This window comes from Vigna umbellata, chromosome 4 (genome assembly GCF_029865625.1).
Source record: "Vigna umbellata cultivar VRB3 chromosome 4, Vumbellata_1.0, whole genome shotgun sequence".
Taxonomy (NCBI): Eukaryota; Viridiplantae; Streptophyta; class Magnoliopsida; order Fabales; family Fabaceae; genus Vigna; species Vigna umbellata.
Genome location: NC_142168.1, coordinates 35,964,175 through 35,988,019, shown reverse-complemented (window position 1 = coordinate 35,988,019; position 23,845 = coordinate 35,964,175). Strand labels below are relative to the sequence as shown.

At 34.1% G+C, this 23,845-nt stretch overlaps 3 protein-coding genes across 5 annotated transcripts; all 3 read left to right on the top strand.

Annotated features, from left to right (window-relative positions):
• The first annotated feature begins 722 nt into the window (after nt 1-722).
• LOC148200021 (uncharacterized) lies at nt 723-6,457 on the top strand. Its single transcript, XM_088112821.1, has 6 exons — nt 723-727; nt 1,063-1,136; nt 1,565-1,692; nt 2,185-2,384; nt 2,710-2,773; nt 6,377-6,457. The coding sequence occupies exons 1-6, from the start codon at nt 723-725 to the stop codon at nt 6,455-6,457; spliced, it is 552 nt and encodes a 183-aa protein (XP_087968947.1).
• On the top strand, nt 6,432-9,145 carry LOC148200020 (notchless protein homolog). Its single transcript, XM_088111947.1, has 6 exons — nt 6,432-6,500; nt 7,478-7,615; nt 8,006-8,148; nt 8,226-8,279; nt 8,407-8,463; nt 8,558-9,145. The coding sequence occupies exons 1-5, from the start codon at nt 6,492-6,494 to the stop codon at nt 8,432-8,434; spliced, it is 372 nt and encodes a 123-aa protein (XP_087968073.1). The 5' UTR covers nt 6,432-6,491; the 3' UTR covers nt 8,435-8,463; nt 8,558-9,145.
• Nucleotides 9,146-13,344: 4,199 nt separating this feature from the next.
• LOC124820444 (glucose-6-phosphate isomerase, cytosolic) lies at nt 13,345-21,935 on the top strand. 3 transcript variants are annotated; one of them, XM_088113520.1, is made up of 24 exons: nt 13,345-13,599; nt 14,729-14,805; nt 14,881-14,957; nt 15,143-15,224; nt 15,363-15,410; nt 15,660-15,815; nt 15,905-16,001; nt 16,164-16,206; nt 16,386-16,453; nt 16,561-16,645; nt 16,854-16,902; nt 17,050-17,122; nt 17,250-17,310; nt 17,744-17,810; nt 18,417-18,503; nt 18,588-18,641; nt 18,732-18,860; nt 19,515-19,578; nt 19,657-19,730; nt 20,520-20,573; nt 20,662-20,730; nt 21,003-21,092; nt 21,252-21,359; nt 21,678-21,935. In XM_088113520.1, exons 2-24 carry the CDS (start codon nt 14,755-14,757, stop codon nt 21,726-21,728), a joined length of 1,737 nt encoding a protein of 578 aa, XP_087969646.1. In that variant the 5' UTR covers nt 13,345-13,599; nt 14,729-14,754; the 3' UTR covers nt 21,729-21,935. The 3 variants fall into 3 exon arrangements, with proteins under 3 accessions (XP_087969646.1, XP_087969647.1, XP_047148082.1); XM_088113521.1 differs by having other exon boundaries at nt 14,711-14,805; XM_047292126.2 differs by having other exon boundaries at nt 13,347-13,599; nt 18,447-18,503.
• Nucleotides 21,936-23,845: the final 1,910 nt, after the last annotated feature.

The following is a 23,845-nucleotide window of genomic DNA, read 5'->3' as shown; positions in this document are numbered from 1 at the left end:
AAATGAAAGAATCCCAATCTAAATTACTTTACTGAAATGCCGAACGGTTTAAGACCGTACAGGGACGAACGTCATTTATCAGTGGGAAAGAATGAAATTTCAGATTTCTCAACCTTAGCAAAATTTTCCAGATTTCCAATTTATAACTTTATAACTTTCATTCCAGATTTAATTCACCTTAAACATCATCATCATACAGATTTCAACATTTGAATCATTCCAACTATACAATCACCATACTCCATTTATACATGATCAGATCAACATGCATTTAATCAAAATCAAAAACAACATACATAATGCATACAAGCAGTATTTGTTCATGACAGATTAAACCAACATCAGAAATCATATCAGATATCAGTAACCGTTCATAACAGCTCAAACATCAGACTTTACATACATGCAACTCATATCACAAAAAAATCAAGCAGTATGAATTAAACTTATAAGCTTCCCTTACCTGATCTAGCAGTGCACTTCCAAAATGCTTAGAGTTTCTCTCGTGCTCTCACGGCTTTCTATCAGAAATTCACTCAACCACTTCAACTTAATCTAACACACCAAAAATCGTAAACGGATCAGACTTCTAACTCATGCATGCAACCAGAATTTTGGTTTGCATGAACTAAATGGACGAAGGTGCAAAGACGAGAACTTACCAGTTCAGTTCTCAATTCTGTTCGGATCAGAATGATGTTCACAGTGCAGGGAAGGCTTCTATGGTGTCTGAAATGAGATCAGAGGTTTGATGGTGAGTTATCTTAGAGAGAAGATGAAAACGGTTTAGAGAGAGGGCAAAGAATTTGGAAGCAGAAATTCTGAGAAGAAGATGAAGCATGCAGGAGGAAGAGGGAGAGTTTTTCAGAATTATTTTTCTCTTCCCATTGCAGAATAAACTCCCCAACCTCCACACGCCACTTGTCTCCCCCTAACCTTCTCAGAATGCTCCAACCGTGACACATGGCAGGCGCATGCAGTGGAAGTGTGAGTGCATTTTGACGTGTCACGGTGCATTAAAATAGTGATCAGAGAATGAATTAGTGTGTATTAATTTATCAGGTTCTCACATTCTGGTGATACCAGTGTTCGATTTTGGGACTTGACCACTCAGACACCATTGTACACTTGCAAAGGTTTGACATTTAAAAATGTTAAGTTGTTCTTGGTATCTGCTAATTAAGTACAAGAATATAAATGATCAATTTAACTAAATGGTAAAAGGAGTTAGAATTAGTTGAAGGTTCTCGATGAGAAGCAGTGTGTTACTGCTAAGGGGAATGTTCATGCTATTAAATCTTGATCATGATGGAATTCTAAGCTGGCAAAGAATAGTGGGAGGGTGGGGGTTATTGCAAAGGAATGAGAAAATAATAAGAGGGAAGGATAGGGACTGTGAAGGCTGGGAATTATAGTATTGGGAGAATTACAATGGTCTACTATGCTGTAAAGAGCTATTCTTTATCCTTCCTTATTAAATTAATATCAATTTCTATAGTTTCATAATGTTTCGGCAATTTTAACGAGTCATATATAGCATTATAGCTGTTTACATTTTATGCAGGACACAAGAACTGGGTACTTTGTATTGCATGGTCACTGGATGGAAAGTATCTTGTAAGTGGGAGCAAGGCTGGTGAACTTATTTGTTGGGACCCTCAAACTGGAAAGTCATTAGGCAATCCACTAACTGTAAGATCTTTGATCACCAATACTTTATCTATTATAAAGTTTGTTTACTCTTTTCTTAATTTTTTTTCATTTAAGTTTATTGATAGCATTGCAAACTTCCACTATTTGAAGATTCAAACAGAGAAACTTGATGCTTTGAACATTGAATAGTACATTGTCGTAGTGAAATACATATTGAAAACAGTAGTGAGCAATGGAGCAATGACTGCAGGGGCAGCATTGATTTAGCTATAAGAATTACACAACTCTAGTTACACAGCTTCCCCCCTCTTCCTTGCCCTAATTCCAAAAGTAAATAAAAGAACATCCTGCTTTATTCTGGAGATGTTTTATATGAATTGTCATTTATTTATTATTAGTTACATATTTCAACTATTATTTGGTTTGTTAACTATTTACTTTTAAACAGATATTAGTAGAAGGGTTTTTGTGTCATGAATTCCATATGATGTGTTTCTTTGATAATATAATTCAAATTATTCTTAAATATAGGGTCACAAGAAATGGATTACTGGTATCTCTTGGGAACCTGTCCACCTGAATTCTCCATGCCGTCGCTTTGTAAGTGCCAGCAAAGATGGGGATGCTCGTATATGGGATGTTTCTTTAAAGAAATGTGTTATGTGCCTTAGTGGCCACACACTTGCAATAACATGTGTAAAATGGGGTGGAGATGGTGTGATTTATACTGGGTATTTTCTCTCTCTTTACTTCGTCCTAGTTTCTGTGAAGTTTAGTCGGGATTTTTATTGGTGCTCATTGTCATAGTTTACATATCCCTGCATTCCCCCTGTTAGACTGGAAATATAAATTCATTTTGGTTCAATTCTCATTTTATGATTTTAACTCACGTTTTTATCTCAAGAGTTTTTATTTTCTGTACTTTAACTGAACTGATCCTAGTGTTTACTGATGCCTGTAGTTGGCTTTTCCCTTGTTTTGGTTAAGTTAATGTCTTAATTATCATTCTGTAATTCTATTTACTGCTTGGAGCCTATCTGTGTTGCTTTATTACAGTTCTCAGGATTGTACTATCAAAGTCTGGGAAACCACACAAGGGAAACTAATCCGTGAACTTAAGGTGAGCCTCATCCCTTTTCAGTTGAACTTTTCATCTGCATGTTTATTTTTTAACATGGTTTTTGTTATGCATGACCCCTGTTTCGGATCTGGTGTAACTTTTTTCTTCATTTAGTGTTTTGATAATATCTTCTCATCAGATGTAGCTACCTATTGGTATTTTTCTATTTCAATCTGGAAGGATTTCGATGTTTTATTTTGAATCAATGTTATGTAAATTTGTTATACAATTATTGAAAGGATTAGTGACAAATCAGGTCACAAGGATGATACCGCTCTATTACCATGTTGAGAAGAGAGAAACCAAGATGGAATATAATGAATTCCGTGTATTGTACATATGAGTATTCTTATTAATAATAAAGAAGATATGCAATAATAAGGAACACGATCAATATCTAATAATAGAAAATATTTGGTAAGATATTTCCTGTAACATCCCAAAATACAGTAATTACCATAATCAGAATTAATTACATTAAAACAGTAAAACAGTGCAGTCTTTACAATACTGGATCAAGGTTCTAAAGCCGAACGGCTTATATACAGAAAATACCATTTACGAAACGGAAATAGGGAAAATCTAGAACGAACGGTTTTACAAAATATTTAACCGAACGTCAAAATGGAATCTAACATTTACAATCCTATCCTAACGAGCGTTCTAAGGCTCGGCTTTTACTTCCACCTCGACCAAATTCTCCTCTTCAATAACGTCTTCCAGAGTGGCCTCGCCTTCTGCTCACATCCACACGGATGATCATTGCAAGACAGGACGAACGTACATAGACAGTAGACAACACAAGGAAAAACGAAAGGGTAAGCTTATATAATTTAATATATACATCAACACATACAGTGAACATATCATTCCACTCAATCACATAGTTTAACATATAACATCATGTAACATTGTATAAATATATATATACATATATATAAGACGACCGTCCGGACTGTATGAAACCGTGTAGCTACAGGCGTCCTCGCACCCGAGTGAGGTAGTAGCCGGGATATACCTAATCAGCTGTCACTCGAGGTTAGTCCGTTCTTACGTCGCCCATGTTAACTTATGGACTAAGGACCTCCTGCCATTCCCACACATGAACTACTCCCCTCTACGTGAAGATGAGTGTCACGGAATATCAGGATGGACCAAGCCTGGCGTAGCTCATCCACAGTCATACTTTACCAAATTTAATATTCAAATATATATATATATAAGAGACGTTCCTCCATGGAACGCTCGTTCAAATTCCATACTCATAGAATCACTCAATATAGTGTTCACATGGTAATATCTTATAATTTATCATCATTCTCATCTTTAACTTTAAGAGCATAAAAGGACGAACGTTCAGTCCTTTGAAGAATTTAGGACGAACGTCCAAATAAGTACTGGATGGACAACTGTGACTCTCTGTTTGGTCAGTTAAATGAACTGTCTCTTTTGAAGGCATAATGATACTTAGAAAAATTTTCATAATAAAGAAGATCTTGGACTAGATTCAATGTACCCAGGATGTTCAATAATACTTAGAATTTTCTTTGTAAAATTTTATATATAAAGAAACGATGCCAGTATTTGAACGAACGTAAGAGGATGAATACTGTAATATTTGAACGAACGCTATTTACATTCGTTAATGAATCAAAGATAAGGACGAGCGTTCAATCTAAGACCGAACACTTCATTAAAACGAACCCTTAGGTAGATGACCAAGAATCAATCATGACGAACGCTTAGAATAAGTCCGAGCGCTCTTTAGGACGAACGCTTGATTTAACACCAAACGTTGTTTAGGACGAACGTTCGGTATCAGACCGAACGCTATTAAGGACGAACGTTCGGTATCAGACCGAATGCTATTTAGGACGAACGTTCGATATAAGACCGAACGTTACTTATTTTAGTATTGTTTAATTTAAGGCGTGCGATAACTTTATGCTGAGCCGAACGCTCAAACATAGTAATTCAAATAAGGATGCTCGTTCTCAAACCGAATTCTTCCCAAATGAAAGAATTCTACTCTAAGTCTTTTTCAGGGAAAAACCGAAACCGTACGATTGACGAACGTAATTTATCATAGGGAGAGTTTATCATATCCAGATTTTCCAACTTTCTTAACTTTAACATTTTTCATACGATTCATACTTTATAAATTCATATCCACATTAATTTACATACTATACAGATTTCATTACATTAATAAATCCAATTCAACATGCATTTCAACCAACAGAAGACATATTCAAACAGCACAACAGGGTTCGTTCATGCAGATCCAGAATAGCACATATACATATATTTCATACAGACAACCCATATCATGCCTTCATATAATCATACAAGTATAAATTAAATATATAAGCTTCCCTTACCCGGATCAATATGCGAAACGTCCTAAAGTAGGGTATGGTGCGTCCTCTAACAGTGTTCTACTCCAAGATCCACTTACTGACTTCCACTTAATCTATACACCAGAATCAATCATAACTCAGATTTCACCCATGCATGAACCCAGAATCTGGTTTCGCAAGAAACCAAATGGACGAACAACTGGAGGAGAGGACTTACCAGCTTAGATCCTAATTCTGTTCGGTCCAAAATAACGTCAGCGTCTCCGAGAACGTTCCTACGGTTCTGAAATGTGATTGGAGGAGAGGCGTGAGATTTACAGTAGAGAGAAGTTGGATGTTTTTAGAAAGAGGCTGGAGAAAATGAAAGGTTAGGTTCTGAGGAAGAAGATGAGTGATGCAGGTGAGTGAAAGGGTTTTTCGAAAAATCATTTTGTTCAATCCAAGTTCGTTAGGATGAACGTCTCCCAAGCCGACACCTGCCCACTCACTCTGACTTCAGAATCTTCCAACGTGACAAGTGGCGCTCGTGCATGCAGCGTTTAGTGCGTTTTTAATGAATCCTAGTGTGTGGCGCGGTGCCTTAATGAAAGCAGCCAGGTGACTCAGCAGTGAAATTGATTGTGATTTGACATGTATTTCAGAGTTAATTATTTAGGGTTTCACATTTCCCTACCAAATCATATCATATCTTTCTATTTAGTGTAATCAAATCATATCTCTAACACTTCCCCCAAGCCAAAGCATATGTATCACACGAGACAAACTTGTTACAGATGTCATCAACACAAAGACTCCTTGAGAGACTTAGTAAAATGAAACTCAGTTGGTTGCTGAAGCTGACAAAGTAAATGATGACAGATATTTCCTCGACATGACTTTCTCTCTGTCAAAGTGACAATCAATATTCATCATGTTTCATTTTTTCAAATCATATCTTTATTTAATACACCTCCTCAAGTTAGAACATATGTATCATAAGTCAAACTTCTTAAAAGTGGTTAAAGGGTATAGCAGCTGCTGTAGAGAAAAAATGTGTAACTGACACGATGGCTGTGGAAAGCAAAAAAAATACTTAGAGGTATTTTTAAAGCCAAATGAAAGTCTATCATGGAATGACGAAAGTCTATCATTGATACGATGATGTTCTTTCTTTTCTTAATTTTTGAATCAGCTACATGTATTTTCTGTTATTAAAATGTCTTTACTTTCCAATACTTTTTCTAATATTTTGGAAAAATTTTAGGGACATGGGCATTGGGTTAATTCTTTGGCATTAAGCACCGAGTATGTTTACCGAGTATGTTCTTCGCACAGGAGCTTTTGATCATACTGGAAAACAATATTCATCTCCAGAGGAAATGAAGAAGGTAACTTTTTAAATTTAATGGTATTGTTGGCCCTCTGAACGTAGGATTTTAGTTACTAGACCCGACTGCATTGGCTGGTCAGATTGGTTAGCCCAAACTCAGATTGGTCAGGTTTGTTTAATTATAGATTGGTTCATTGCTTATATTCTTGCTTATCTCAGAATTTTTTTTTTTGATATTGCTCAATGGCATTGTTTTATTCTGTATCCAATCCCATATAACAGTATTAGGCTTGATTTTTGTTATAAAAATGTTACTTGAACTTGGAAATTATTCTTAATAATTTATAATATTTTAGTGACCAGCTTAATGTTTGTCGAAGTTTGTAATTTTGTATGCTTTAGAGTTTAAAGCTCTCGAGTACTGCTTTATGCCGTCCATAAGTGATTTGTGTGGTTCTTAGTTTGGAAAGATTTATTGTTTTTCTGACAGGAAGTTGAAAGTGTATGTAAAGAAGAAGAGAGGTTAGTCGACTGTTATTAAACAGTTAAAGAGAGTTAGTTGGTTAGTTGGCCTAACTGTGTTAACAGTTAGATGGGGCGGGAATGTTATGTTGTATAAATAGGTGAGCTGGGGATTAGAGGAGGAGGAGGAGGGGAAGCTCTGGTGTTTGAACAGACTTGTGAGTCTTGTTGGAGGGAGGTTAGGCTCCCTTGTTGCTCCATTCTTGTATTCTTTCTTGATTGATCAATAAATCAGAGGTTATACAGTATTCTTTCTTCTCTGTTAAAGTGTGTAGTGAGTGGTGGATAAGGTTTCTTAATTGGAAACCTATCATTTTCATATTACATTTTTCTCATTTCTGTTAATTAATGTTTTGGAACTTTGGTTTGAAATAATTAATCCTTCCATTCTTTTCTTTTAGTTATCCATTTTGCATTCATAGCTATTGTTAGAGTAGTTGATGCTTTCAATCTATTAAATGTTAAATTTATCTTTTCCTCACATTTCTCAGCTTATGCCACTGATGAATATAGGTTGCTCTGGAAAGGTATCAAGCAATGAGAGGCAATGCCCCTGAGAGATTGGTCTCTGGATCTGATGATTTTACTATGTTCCTTTGGGAACCTTTTGTCAACAAGCATCCCAAAACTCGCATGACAGGTCATCAGCAGGTACAACTTTTCTTTATTTTTCTTATCATTCAAATTATGGGAATGAGAATAAACCAAAACTATCATCAAATGCAATGCAACTTCGGTTTATATAAGCGTTATTGAGTGCCTAAGGCCTTTTGAAAGAATATTATGATATATGACTGTATCTTTGCAATCTAAAATTTGGAAAAAAGGTTCTAATAAATCTGATATCCTTTTCTTGGCCAATGTATCAGATCTAAACTTGAGTCACAGCAGGTTGTCCTGCGGACTGCAATGTCTCCAAATTATGTTAAATATTTGCTGATGTCCATTTCTTGTTATTAGTTGCTGGTTGAAATTGATTGTATTGTTACACATGTAACATCTTTTAGGTTTAATGATTAAGTTAAGCTTTGTTGCTGACAGCTTGTGAACCACGTCTATTTTTCACCTGATGGGCTATGGGTGGCAAGTGCTTCTTTTGATAAATCTGTGAAGTTATGGAATGGCACCACAGGGAAATTTGTTGCTGCCTTTCGGGGCCATGTCGGGCCTGTTTACCAGATCAGGTACAATTACGTGATTCCTTCTTACTTGAAGCCAACGATATTTCATTTAGAACCCTAACCAAGTTATTATTGTACAGCTGGTCTGCAGACAGTAGACTTCTTCTAAGTGGCACAGAGATGCCACACTTAAGGTAAGCATGGTTTTCTGTTTCTATTAATAAAGGATTTTGTATCACGATTTTTTAGTTTGATTTATACATCAGAACGTATAAATTTTCATTTGCAAAGGTGGAACCTTGGCCATGTTTGGTTTTCCAGGTTTGGGATATTCGGACTCGGAAGTTGAAACAAGATCTTCCAGGCCATTCTGATGAAGTATGTCTTTTCACATGCCAAATTTTTTGGTATTATTTTGCTATATACTTTTTCGTTCTAGTTGCTTACCTAAATTTATTTTCTTGCGGTAAAGGTTTTTTCTGTTGATTGGAGTCCCGATGGAGAGAAGGTAGCCTCTGGTGGTAAGGATAAAGTGCTGAAGTTGTGGATGGGCTAGGCTAATTTTGGGACGAATGTTGGAATCTAAAGTAAGTGTAATCTAATCTCAATTGAGTCATGGAGATTTCATGGAGATTCCAATGCAAGGTCCTCTTTAAATTATATGGACAGCATATAAGATGTGTTCATCAGAAATATTACTCCACATAAGCAATTCAGGTCTGGCCCTGGACGAAGTTGCTCAAATTGAGTCTCAGCACAGTGGTAAAGAAGCTGATTGAAATTTTTGGATGCCAATCACATACTAGCGAGAATATATACCTACCAAGATGTTTTATTGTCTGTTTTGAAGTCTTGTTTTTGTCCTACCCTGGCATTTTCTTCTAACAACAATGGCCATTTTTTGGTTAAACTGTCATTTTTGTTCACCTTGTCACTTTTGTAGTGTTTGAATGGAGTATTTTAAATTGAGATGTAACGGTTAAAATTTAGTTCTTATTTTGTAAAGCTGTGTTCAGACTGCTATTTAGTGAAATTAAAACATCCATGCAAACATGAAAAAGAGATGTGAAAGGCTTGGAAGTACAACACGACCAAGTGCTGTGTGTGGATGTCCTCATTGAACCATTACACCCCTCCTTTAACCAAATCGTAGATGAATGGTGGGTGGGGTATCTTCAGAGATTCAAACTTCTACTTTCCTTTAAATATGTGACTTCAATTCGGCAAAATCTTACATGATCCCCGTCAAATTAGCGGTGGATTATTCTACTAACCCGTTTTTTTTTTAAATTAAAGTATAAAATAAAAGTTAATATTTTTATGTTATATTATTTTAAGAATATAAATATATATTAGTGTTGTAGTTTAAACCATTATCATTACAAATTAAATTTTATTTTTTATTTATAATAGAATAATATGATATGTAAATATAATATTATTTTAATTTATTTGATTGAAAACATTAATTAAAAATTTAAAAAATTTTATATAATTAAATATGCTTTAAATATGGATAAACGAATTTTAAAAATAATTAAAAAATTTAAAAAAAAAAATGGCAGGCTAGGCTGTCCCTTAATTCCATAAAACTGGATTTTACTTTCCGCAACACAGTAGATCAATTCTGAAATTTCTTTTTCGAAAGACAGTTAACACACCCCTGTTCCGGATCAAAATTTTCGGAAGCGTGTGATGAGGTGCAGGTAGAAATTTGATGGGATGCACGAAGAAACACCCATCACCATGCATTTTTATCCCCATTCGTGTGTGTGTCTTGTTTGAGAACGTTCCGACGCATCTGTAGCACCCAAACCCCTCTGAACGGACGCCAGGTGTCAAGCGGGATGATCCGGAAATTAGATAGTAGAATGCAGGTGTCAGCAGATGAGCGGACGTTTGTTTTAAGCAAAACTGAGTTTTTGGAAAGTTGCGTCACACACTCTGCATGCATCTTCTTCTTCAAAACTCTGATATTTCTCATTTCTCCTCCTTCTCACTAAAAGCTCTCCCTTCTCTCTACGAAATCTTACCTTTTCTCTTCTCCAATCTCCGTTCAGGCATCGTAGAAGCACTTTCGGCGTCCCAAGCTTCAGTTTGAACCGATCAGTTTCGAGTTCTGAACGGGTAAGTTCTTCTTGTCCTTAGCCGTTCGTTCTCGGACACATGCAAACCAAGTTCTGGTTGCATGAGTTCATAGTCTCATTTTGAACCATTTTGGTCTGTTGTTTGATTCTGGTTTGAAGAGACGTTGAGCGTTAAGGGTAGAAGGAATCGTAGTTAGGCGAACCGTATTTCTGTCTCTAGGACGTTCGTTTACGCTCAGAGGTAACGGAAACTTATTTAATTTAATTTGTATGTTTATTGTGTTGCATGAACGTTCGTTGAGTTGCTAAATTAAAGTGAAGTATGATTATTGTGATATTTGACTATATGATATATGATGGTTGTTATGTTCTGAGGTATGAAATATATGAAATTTATATGATATAGATTAAATGAAGTATGAAAATTGATTATGATATGAATGTATAAAGTTATGAAACTATGTGTTAAGAACCGAGTTGAATATGAATGAAATTCTGGATACGAAATTTCCCTATGATAGTGTACGTTCGTCACTGAACGGTCATTGACCGTTCGGTAATACTAGAAATCCTGGTTAAAATTGGATTCTTTCATTTGGAAAGAATCTTAGGTGAGGACGAGCGTCTTCGTGTGGTAGTACTATGCTTGAGCGTTCGGCCAAGCATAGTTGTATCTGGGTATTCTGTGATAAACTTAAATTTGTAAATATATGTAATTGTATATTTTAGTTATTCTTAAACACTATTCCAATAGTATCTTATTATATTTATCAAGCTTCTATTATAAGTTTAGTAGGGCTCGGTCTCACACCAAGTGCTCGTAATGAGGAGTGCTCGGTCTTATATCAATGGCTCGTACTCGTTTCTTTTATATCTGGATGAAAATAACGTTCGTCCAAATTCAATAGAGTTTTCTTTCTACAGTGCTCGGTCATTGACTGACATTCGGTTTTCGGGATGCTAAACTCAAATAAGCTAATTTTTCATAAGCGTTCGGTTTCTTTATGTGAATTCTTCTAAGTATGGTTCTTTAAATGTCTTGAAGAGTCTACATTCATTGGTTCCGGCCTAAAGCCTTAGTACTTGGCATGTTCTTTGAGGTGTTCGCTTTGAGCTCCCGAGAGTCAGTTCATTCAATTGGCTCACTTTTTAAAGTAACGTTCGTTCTAGTCGTTCTTGTGACATATAGTTGTACTCGGTTTCTTTCTCAACTTGATAGTAACCCTCTCAGTCTTATTCTATTATGGAACGGGAGATTTCTCTGTCTCGTTCCAAGTGTTCATCCTCGTTCTGAGTGAGGATTGAACGTTCGGTATTGGATGTCCTTAATAATCCTTGAACAAAGATGAATTTGAGTAGATTTGATAATGAAAGATGAAGAAAATATGAGATGGATGAAATGTTGTGGATTATGAACGAGCGTTCTAGGGAGGAACGACTCATGGATGATTATTGAATTTGTAAAGTATGACTGTGGGCATGCTAAGCTGGCAGTTCATCCTGATGTTCCGTGAGTACTCGTCCTCACATAGAGGGGGTAGGTCATGTGTGGGAACGGCAGGAGGTCCTAGTCTTTAGGGTTACTTTGGACTAATAGTACTAACCTCGGGTGGCAGCTGTTGAGAGTATCCCAGTTACTACATCACCCGGGTGCACGAACTCCTGTAGCTACGCAGATTTCATATAGTCCAGACAGTCAGTTTAGTATTATGATTTATATGAAACGTATGATGAAATATATCTTGTGTGTTTGATTGTGTGAAATGTATGTCTATACATGAATTAAATTACATAAGCTTACCCTGTGTTTTCCTTGTGTTGTCTTATTTTGTACATCCGTCTTTGTCATTGCAATGATCATCCATTGTGGATGTGAGCAGAAGGAGACGAGTTCCTGGAAGAAGCTTTAGCGGAAGAAAATCTTGTTAAGGTGGAAGTGAAGACCGAACAATAGGACGTTCGGTCATTATTCTAGTTACACTAAGGTGGTCGTTTGATCACCTCCTCTTTTGATTATATTTGACCATTCAGTGTAAACTTTTGTAAACTGTTCGGTCAGGTTTGCTTATTCTGTATAGTTTTAGTAGTTAGTCGTAACCTTTCTGTAAGGCCGTTCGACCATAACCGTACGTTATTCTTAATATAAGACAGATTTGGTAAATGTAATTATTCTATTATATAGTTATACTGTTAAATTTAATAATAAATTATATAAAATCATAATCCATTATAATAATTATTTTTAAAACTAGAGATGTTTGTTTACTTCTTTATTATAATGAAAAATAAAAATATTATTTTTATTATTAAAACAAATGTAAATACAATTTATATTTTTAGTGCGAGTAAATTTTATTTATTTTGTAGAAACTTTTTTGCTATAAATAGTTATTTTAAACTAAAAATAATTAAATTTAAAAAAAACAAGAAAATAACAGTTAGATTTAAGAAAACGTACAAGTTAAAGAGTAAAATATAAAACAATTAATTTAATTTTTTTAAAATGTTATATAAAAAATAAAATAAGAAACGGAATGTGCACAAAAAAATATCTTTTTATATAATAGTTTCTCGTATAGATTATGCATGTCATTCTTTCTACTTAAAAATTCACTATTTTTATTTATTTATTAAAAATATTTATTTATTAAAAAAATTATTTGAATATTTTTAATTAAGTTTGTATAATTATTTCAAATTTCTATATTTTTAATTAACTCTACATAATTTAATATTTTTATTAATTAAGCGTCGTTGTTAAAAAAATTATAATTAATATAAAAATATTAATAATGTTTTGTAATTAATATAAAATTTTTTGAGTACACGATATATATAAATATTTTTTTAATAAAAATTCAATTAAAAGTATTTAAATTAATAAGACAATTTAATTTAAATATTACAAAACATATAAAATTTAAACTCATAATTTTACTTACCAATATAAATTTTAGTATTGATAAATAATTACATTACTTGAGAAAACTTTATCTTCACCTTATCAAATCCAATTATGGTTTAAATAAGATGAGTTAAATAAAAAAAATCGTATAAAAAAATATTGGCCAACTTCAAGTTATATTTCAGTGTCATATTAGTTTCTGAAACTAAAAAAAAAGATTAATTTTTGTTTTGTTTGTTTATAGTTGATACCACTCCTATGGTTGTATCTGTGTGCCATAACTAGTTGTAAGGTCCATTCCCGTGAGCTTACAAATTATCTATTTCCATCCACAGAACCTGAATCTGTCACCTTTTCTCTGTATCTTTCTCACACAATACAATAACATCGCTTCAAATCAAAACCAACTTTCAAATCCTGACCCACCTTTGCTTTTTCTGATCGCCACCATCTTTTTGCCTTCCAAATCCTATTTCGTAACACCCCATTTCCATTTCTTCCCAAAGTTCATTCCTTTTTCAGGTTTGAAACGGAACCCATTTCTCTGTTTTCATGCTTTTAGCCAACAATGCCAAGGGTCTGGATGTTCTGTTTATTGTTTTCAACATTGAACTTTTTTGAAACAGAGGGCATCTGCATGTTGTTTAGTGCTGTTTTTAAAGTTTCATGCTTCGATGATTTATGTGAATTTAATGATTTTATTTGGATTTTGAGGGTTTGCATTTGTTGTTTTGATCTTGCTTTTTTCCTAGTTACTCATTTCGTATTTCAATTCTTATCAATGCATATTTTGATTCAATTGAGTTGGTTATGGTTATAAAACTTCATTTGAGTCTATATAAAAGGTCCATGCCTGAATGGACCTGACCCCAATCGGGGTATTGATTTCGCTTTTCCTTTCCTTTTCAATAGCAGTTGATTTACTGAGTTAGTAGCTAAAATGAATTGAATGCCTAATACTTTGTCATGTAGCTTTTTGAGGAGTTGGTCTACAGAAACTTGGTTCAGTGTTAAGTTTGCGTAGTCTTTGAATAATCTTTAGCCACTTTGTTGTGTTATGTTTTTTTGTTCATGATTGAAGTTAAACAAATGCCGCAGCCTGACCTCAGGAGGCTATCATTTAACGAATAAAATAATCATTCTCTATTTTATGGAGAACAACAATGGTTTTCCATTTGGAATTATTTATTTCGTATGAATCAATATTTATAGTATATAGAATAAAATAAAATTATTGGAATACAAATCTCTGGTACAGTTTCTATCCTATAAGTTTAAAGTTGTTTTCTTTTATTCTTAGAAATGAGTTATCCCTCTATAAATGGAAGGCAATAGGATTATCATCCTTGCAATAAGCATCTTAGATAAAGTTGGTTTCATTTCATGTACAATGTACATGCGTTCCAGCTTAAAACTACATCTTTCTTGACATTGAATTTGATTTTAATTGTTTTATGCAGTCTATCTTAAGCATTCCAGTCCTTCAACATATGGAGGGCTGTTGACATTTCACTCATACTTTTTTATTATTAGTATTGATCATGTACCTATTGGCATATAGTCTATATCTTCAATGTAGAGGCTTCAACATATTTTTTGTTGTTGTTTTCTGTTTGTTTATCTTCACCTGTAGATTTTTCTTTATCTGCAGGAAAAATCTATCAGTTATAATTCCAAATGTCTTCGTCCACTCTCATCTGTGACACTCAGCCATGGAAGGAGTTAGAGGTGATGGATAATCACTTCCTGGATTATAATTCAGAGCTAGTGAAACATTCTACTTATCGCTTCTCATTTGTGCAGGCCCACGCTGTGGATGTTAAAAAGACTCACTTACGTGATTTATTGAGTGATGAGGAGAGATCCCGGTCGATGGTGGTGTATGACGCTTAATTTATGAAACTCTATAACCTTATGACCTATTATATTCTTTTATAAGTGTATCAATAAAATTAGGAGATTACCATTTAGGAATTGAAAATATTTTATGCTAAAAAAGTTGAGTCACTACAATGTGCTTGCAATGTCTTGATGTCTAACCTTTGGACTTCTGCATTCTTTGAAGTGAATTTGATGGAATTCTATTGGATTACTCGAGGCAGTTAGCCACGCTTGAAACAAGGGAAAAACTCTTCAAATTGGCAGAGGTTAGTTCAGTCCTTCTAGATATTTGGACAACATGTTTTATCTTGTGGCCCTCAGTCATGTCCTTTTAGATACATAAAAGGTCCTTTATCAAACTGAAATGAAGTCATCTGATTACTATATCTCTGGATGTGACGCAGGTTGCATCCCTCAAGGAAAAGATAAACCGGATGTACAATGGGGAGCATGTAAGTTCCTGTATACCGAACCACTGAGCTGTACATATGCTCATGTCATACTTGCATTTTAAATTTTTTTCTCCGTCTGGAACAAAGGTGTTAATTCTCAACTATGTTTTTATTAAATGGTTTCTACAATTCCCACTTCTACACTGGGAAACTTTGTATTAAAAAAGTTTGCATGTATATATGATGTGGACACAATTGCTACACTTTCTGAATTATCACATTTTCTTGTTATTTCTCTTGGAATTTCAGATAAACAGCACTGAGAATAGATCAGTACTTCATGTAGCTCTTCGTGCTCCAAGAGATTCTGTTATACAGAGTGATGGAAAGAATGTTGTCCCAGATGTTTGGAACGTTCTGGACAAGATCAAGGAGTTCTCTGAACGGATTCGCAGTGGATCTTGGGTAATATACTGGCCAGTTTTTTGTACTTTTTTTGTGGTATATGGACATTGTTGATGTAGAGTTAAAGAGTATAAATTATATTTTTGTAGGTTGGAGCTACAGGAAAGGAATTGAAGGATGTTGTTGCTGTTGGTATTGGTGGCAGTTTCTTAGGTCCATTATTTGTGCACACAGCTCTTCAAACAGGTTGTTGACTCATTCTGGTTTCTTGGTGGTATTCACATAATCAGCCTTTCTTCTCCTTATATTTGTACGTTTTTTAGTACATATGTAGATGAACATAAGAACCATGTTTATTATCTTCAAGCAAGTAGAAGTGCTGAATATTGTTTCTATGACATCTTTCAGATCCTGGAGCAATTGAATCTGCAAGAGGGCGTCAGCTACGGTTGTAAGTATCTGATATCACTTTGGTTTTTGAAGTCTGGTTTGTTGCCATCCAATTCTAGTATGCATTCCACTCCCCTGGTGTTAATTTTATACTACTATTTATCTCATTTAGTGGTGACAAGGTTAACCTCTTCACTATGTTAAACTTATCACGAAATCAATATATGCTTGTATCTGCAGTCTTGCAAATGTTGATCCAATTGATGTTGCTAGGAATATCACGGGACTAAATCCTGAAACAACCCTTGGTAAGTATGGTTTTTCCTTTTCCTTTTTACTTGATATTTGACTTAAGCGACTGGGATTCCATCTTGTTTTCTACACTGTTGGAACTCTTTTTTTCTTTTTTTTGTAGTGGTGATTGTTTCAAAGACTTTTACAACTGCCGAGACCATGTTGAATGCCCGAACACTAAGGGAATGGATTTCTTCTGCCCTAGGGTGAGTGTAGTGTTAAAACTATTTTTCAAGAGTAATAGTATAATTCTTAATCTGGTTCTTTTTCTGGGCTTTTACCTTTTAGACTTTAGTATTATAAGCATTGTGTCTTCATCTGGTAATTTCCCCTTCAAAACATATCCATAATTATGTAAAATAGAAATGTTAAATGTAATCTGAAGACTGGCTTACCATTCTATTTTACCTTCAGGCCCTCAGCAGTTGCAAAACATATGGTGGCAGTCAGTACCAATCTCACAGTATGGCCATTTGTTCTCTTTTCTTTTGCTTAGCTCATCAAAATATGTTAAAAATTCTATGTGTAGTTTCCGTGTGAAGACATATATCAATTGTTCAGGGCTGATCCTGGAGTTTTCTTTTTTCTGTTGTCTTCATTTCTGATGCAGCTTGTGGAAAAGTTTGGCATTGATCCTAATAATGCTTTTGCATTTTGGGACTGGGTTGGTGGCCGATATAGTGGTAACTTTTTTTTGCAAATCTCTACTTTTCCTAGATCTTACTGGATGGGAGCCCCTGCAATATGCTGCCCTTTATTGAATAAGAGAAGTAATTTGATTTTAACTATTATTTGGCGTGTTGTTTACAGTCTGCAGTGCTGTTGGAGTATTGCCATTATCCCTACAATATGGTTTCTCAGTAATTGAGAAGTATGTGATTTATTATTGCTATGAGCAAGAATTTCTTTTCATTGATAATAATGGTCCTAACTTTAGCTTATTTCATTGTATTTTTAGCATAACTTATTATAGATGCACTCTAGCAAGCATTGCATTGCCTATATCATTCTATCTTTTAATTAGAAAAATAGAAAAAAAAGGAAATTCAACTTCATAATAATAGCTAGTTGGTAATTAATTTATAATACCTCCAATGCTTCTATATTTTCTTTGTGTAAATTAATGGAAAGAAAGTAAGGTTTTCTCTTGGCTTATAGCCTTAGTTCCAGGAGGGTAAAGATTCATCCAACTATTCATTTTATTTATTTATTTATCTGTTGTTTTGGTTCCTATTTGATAGAATAAGTATCCTTTCTTGTTCATATGCTTGGTTTGTACATGACATCACATTTCTTTTTTGAAGGTTTTTAAATGGGGCTTCCAGCATTGATCAACATATGTATTCAGAACAATTTGAAAGAAATCTACCTGTAAGAACCCCTACCGCAGCCTTTGTGTCTTTCAATGTTTGTTTTTTTATACTAATGGATCTCCTGCACATGTTAGACAGATTTTAAGCCATTTATTTTGGTTCAATCCAGTGGCTGGAAAGTAATTATCATAAACCAACCCATTGTCGTGTCTAAAAGCTTATGCTACTAGTGGAGGTCAAAGGCTGGTTTTGTTGAGATAGTAATAGTCTTAGAATTAGTCCAACGTCAATTAGGTAAAAGAAGGGTCATGTGACTACTTTTTCTTAATATTGGGAAAACCCAAGTTGTTGGCTAAGAATAGTATAAAGTACAGTGTGTAAGGGCAATCCTCATGGTCTCCCTGATACTACTTTCACTCTCTGCCTGTCTCTCCCTACTTAGTGCTCTCTCTCTCTACTCAGTGCTTCCTTGACCTTGTTTGATGAACAATTTGTTGCTCCCAAAATTTGAATTGGATTTCATGGTTTGGAAACTACTCTCCCTTTGAAGCAATAAACTGCTATCATTGATGGAGAGTGAGTAATGATTAACCACATGAATCCTTCCTTTTTTTGGGATTATACATCTATATGGCAGTAATGATGTTTCTTTAACAAATGCAAGATGACATGTTCAATTGTGTCAATGGGCCAGGTGATTTTGGGACTGTTGAGTGTATGGAATGTCTCATTTCTTGGATATCCTGCCCGAGTGAGTACCTCGCCATTTGTTCTATTGAATAACTCCTTATGTTTCTTTATTATTTCAATAACTGAAACGTTGGTTCACACCCAGGCTATCTTACCATATTCTCAAGCCCTGGAGAAGTTTGCCCCTCACATTCAACAGGTATGTTTGTTATTGTCTTGCAATTGAATGCTCAGGAATTTTCATTTTTTGTCCTCTTTGTTCATATTGTTTAGTGTATGTTCAAACTAGGTTAGCATGGAAAGTAATGGCAAGGGTGTTTCAATTGATGGTGTGCCACTACCATTTGAGGCTGGTGAAATTGATTTTGGTGAACCAGGAACAAATGGGCAGCACAGTTTTTATCAACTTATACACCAGGTGTGATACAGATAGCAATACTTGTGTTGTCATGACATTTTGAACTTTAATTTTATTTGTGCAGTTTGCATGTTAATGCTTGGGTAAAATCTATATTATGATTGATGAGGACATTAGGTCATATACAAGTTTAATGGAAGATTATTTTCCTGTATGCTGACCTTTGAGTCAAGTGGTGGTTACTCGGCAGATCATTTACGTTGCATATGGATTCATGGTTTATTTTTCATAAGTTAGTTTTCTCCTGTCAGTTCTAAACACAATTTTCTGAGTGGCACATTTTAAACTGCATTTAGGATTTTCCCTTATGCCTCAAAATAAATCAGAAGTTAGTCATGCTTGGATATATATCATACATGGGCATTCCAGCATAAACTAGATGACAAAAATTGTTATTGGATAGCATTAAAGAATTTCAACAAATTTTTCTATTCATTAGAATTTGGGAGAGGGGTCAATCATACCAAAAAGTGGAATTGATTTCAATCTTTAAGCTTATCTCTTTTATTTGATTCAGGTAACCTGTAGTCTGATAATATTCATTCTGTGATGTGTGCAATCCAATGTGCTCATGAATTTAAAATGTTACATTTATCTCAGTATGAATGACTTTGTTGTGAAATAACACATCTATATCCATCTCTTGATCTCCAGGGACGTGTTATTCCTTGTGACTTTATTGGGGTTGTGAAAAGTCAGCAACCTGTTTACTTGAGTGGTAAGCTGGTTTGATATTTACACTCTGGTTATCTTGGTTTGAGACATGTAATTTATAATTCGTGCACTTTCTGTGCAGGAGAGGTGGTGAGCAACCATGATGAGCTAATGTCAAACTTTTTTGCACAACCAGATGCACTTGCCTACGGGAAGGTACACAAGTAGTTTCTCTAAATCTAATTTATATTCATTAACTAAACAAAGGGAGCGCTTCCATATGGGAAGGTATATTTGTGCTCTCTTTCTTATTTATGGATCAAGTAGTCTGATTGCTTCTCTCTTCTCAAGATCGATGTAGATAAAAAGAATATAATAAATCATAAAACAATGAAGAGATTAATTCATGGTTTTTTTAATAAAATGAAAATTGGAAATTAAATTGAACTGGTAGTTGCACAATAGAAACAAGATTCTTGATGTTGGTATCTTCAAGATTATTCTTGTTTTGTGCAAGAATCAGGCCTAACCATATACATGACCCAAGGCATAGAGGGTGATGGTGTTTGGTGTTCTCGTGCTGTGAAAGAAGGGAGTATTTCTAGAAGAAACTCTAACACTGAAGTTAGAGGTGATGCTTGAAGGCTAGGATGTGTGGGAGGAAATCCTTTATTTGAGTGTTTTAGCTTTTATTTGTTGTAGAGCTAGAGACCCTTTGAGTTAGGGAACAAAGGATTTTTTCCGATATAATTGATTGAAGATGACATCCTCTTTTTCATTGCCTTCTTGAATATATGGTATGTACTTGGTTGGACTGAGGGAGGTAAATATTGGGTAACTTACTCTGGCCAGTGAGGCAATGGCCACAATCCAGTTTGGAACAATTTTCATGTCATGAGCATTCTTATGAAAGATTCCTTAATTGGAGTTTTTTTAGCAGTTCTATACTGTATTTACATGTTTACTTGTTTTGAGGGTTAATTAAATCAATCTTTCTTTTAACAGACATCCGAACAGTTGCAGAAGGAGAATGTTCCTCCACATCTTGTGCCACACAAGGTAGTTTCCCTTCTGTTTCTATGCTACTTCATGACTTATCACTATTGAATCACCAGTCCCCTCACTGTTTGTATTCTTCATGCTGCAGACATTTTCCGGGAATCGACCTTCTCTCAGCCTTCTGCTTCCATCATTGAATGCCTACAACATTGGACAGGTTTGAAGTCCCTCCTCTTATTATATGAACATTTAGAGAGGAAATAATTCATTCCTGTTTGCTGGAATTTGAATTTACCAGTATCTTCGTTCCATTGAGCATGTCCATCCTGAAAATATCCTTTTCCTACCCATAGATCTTACCTCTCAATATACTGATGTTCCAGTCAGATGTGAATTTTCCATACTTGAGCAGTTTATACTAATGCTTTTCTTTAATGAGGCTGTGAAAATTGAATTTTTAGCCCTAATATCACCTATCTGCTTTCCCAGTTGTTGGCAATCTATGAACATAGAATTGCTGTGGAAGGTTTTATTTGGGGAATCAATTCTTTTGACCAGTGGGGAGTGGAGCTTGGGAAGGTTAGTAATTGATAAGTGACCCTTTATGTTCTTACTTCTATCCCTGGCAATGAAATATTCTGTGGTATAGTTGTTTCTTTCTGACGAGATTTCATATCAATATGAACTTTTTTTTTTTTTTTTAATTTGACTTTGATGAATTTCACAATGTTCATTCAGTCGTTAGCCACTCAAGTGAGAAAGCAACTCAATGCATCCCGCACACAAGGAGAACCAGTTCAAGGCTTTAATTTCAGTACTACTTCTATGTTGACAAGATACCTTCAGGTGTGGTAGATCATAATTCTATTCAAAGAAGAATTATTTTCTTAATTCTAGTATTTGTTGATGTTGAAACTGAACCTTGGTTTTGAATTCTTCACCCAATAAATATTAATCTACAACGACGAGAAAGCCTTTTCCTACCAGATGAGATTGCAATAAATATTTTTCTAGAAAATATAAGATGATCAAACATGGTTCAAGAATTACATGTTTTTCTTATAGGTTTTTGTTTCTTGGTTGATATATAAGAGAGTGTGCTAGCATGTTATTGTTGCTTCATTTTAGAAGATTACTGAATTGATTTGTTTATTTGTATGTCAGGCAAGTGCAGATGTACCAGCTGATCTTCCAACTCGTTTACCTAAGATATAACTGCCTTTTTCTTGAGGAATGTTATTTTTTTTATCTTGATATTGAATCAAAGTGTTGTTACCAATCTCATATAAGCTGTGACAGGTTACACAGCAGCCTTCAAACTTCTGTTTCTGAACTAATTAAGTAGTTCTGGCTTATTACAGTCATCCTTCAATTTTGTTGTGAAATGATGTCTTGAAAATCATTGCCCTATGTTTTGCTGGATTTTGAGTTATCAAGCATAGTTTTATCTGATAAAATTTAAGCACAGTTTCACAGATATTTTTTTAGTACTGTTCTAATTAAGATAAGAGTTTCAGCCTGATAAATTATACAATAAAAGCCATACTAGTTATTGGAGATGACACTCTAATTACTATTTGAGAACAACACCAAAAACACTAAAAATGGTATCTAAATTCTGTATTTTATCAGATAAACGGTTTAGACAAACAAAAGTATACATAGAAACATTTGTTCATGAACTGTACATATAAACTAGAACAACTTCGAATTGTAAAGTTTGAAACGAACTTGAAAACTCAAATATTCAAAACTGGTGAAAAAAATAAAATCCAGTGCTTAGTAAATGAGTTACCTACCTTTAAGCTGGACAAAACCTTAACCTTCAACTATATCTTTTGAGAAAACCTTGGGGCTATTGCTCCCTGCACCCTCGCAATTAGTAATTGCACTTCCACACTAATAGAAAAAGACTAAACTATCTTTTACTATTGTACCACACTTTTGTAACAGGTTGAATCTGACACATAATATATTTCTGCTACTTGACTTGTAACAAAAATTTGTCTATTATTTGTTGATACCTGTTTAAAAAATATCTGATAATAAGTATTAATAGATATTTGTCAAAAACTGTGGAAGTATTAAATGCCGAAACTTGATGCCCAAAGTTGCAGTTGACCAATTAAGATGAAGTCTTTAGGAGGTACAAAAACATATAAATCACAAAGGGTAAAATGGACATTTTGTGAAAAAAGACGGTGTATGAAAACATGACGTGGGTGCCCAAAGTAATTTTGTCTTGAAACACAATATGCCCAGTGAAAAAAGAAAGCATTGATGATTTACTGTAGTCGAGCAACGAAAAGCGAATGTTCTAACCAATTCAAATTATTAATTATTTTTATTTAAACAAAATTACCAATTTTTTTTTTCAAATTAATTAATACACTTTTTTAATTTAATTATTGGATGTCAGTAAATAGATATTTTTTTAATTAATTTTTATCTTTCACATTTAGATAAAATTAGAATGTAATGGTTTAGTGTCATTGCACCAATTCTTTTCATATGGGGCATGGAGGTAATGTCTTAATCTGTGTTTTCCAACGAATTTTAAAGTTAGGAAGACAATAAATATGTTGATAACATTATTGTTAATCTTAATATTGCTAATAAGTTATTAGTACTTTGATATAATGCTTAAGAATAATGGACAACTTTTTTTTTTTAGAATTTTTTTTTTTAGAAATTAATATTTCTTTTTTATCTTGTAGACAAATCTATTTACAATCATGATAATACCAATAATTTTCAATCATTTTAAGTAATGGATTGGAGGCACACCCACGTCTTTGTCTCCCATTCAACCCTCAACGTTCTCACTTTTCTACAAATTTGAAATTTGAAAAAAAAAAAATTCATTTCAATCTTTAAAAATAATAATAATAATTAGAAAAGTGAAAAGCGAAAACCAACGACCAGCTTTTGCAGATGCGAAAACAGGAACACTGCGAGATTTCCCGCCTATAAAAAACGACGTCGAACTATAAAGGCGGTACTCGCGTGGATTCTCATTTCGCTTTAGATTTGTTTCAATTTTTTATTTTTTAAATAGATTAATTGATTATTTTCTCATATATTATATCTAAATTTACACCTGTAAGATTTTGAATTTTCTTTAAAAATATAATTTTCTCATATATATTCTATTTTCTCTCTTTATAGAAATATGAGTTCTGAAGATATTTGTTAAACAAATGTTATCCAGAAGATAACTGTGAAATCCCAAATATACAGTCATAAACTATATAATAGAATAATCACATTTAATAATAATTCAGTATAGTCTTTCACAAACAAAAACGAACGCGCAAAGCCGAACGTCTTTA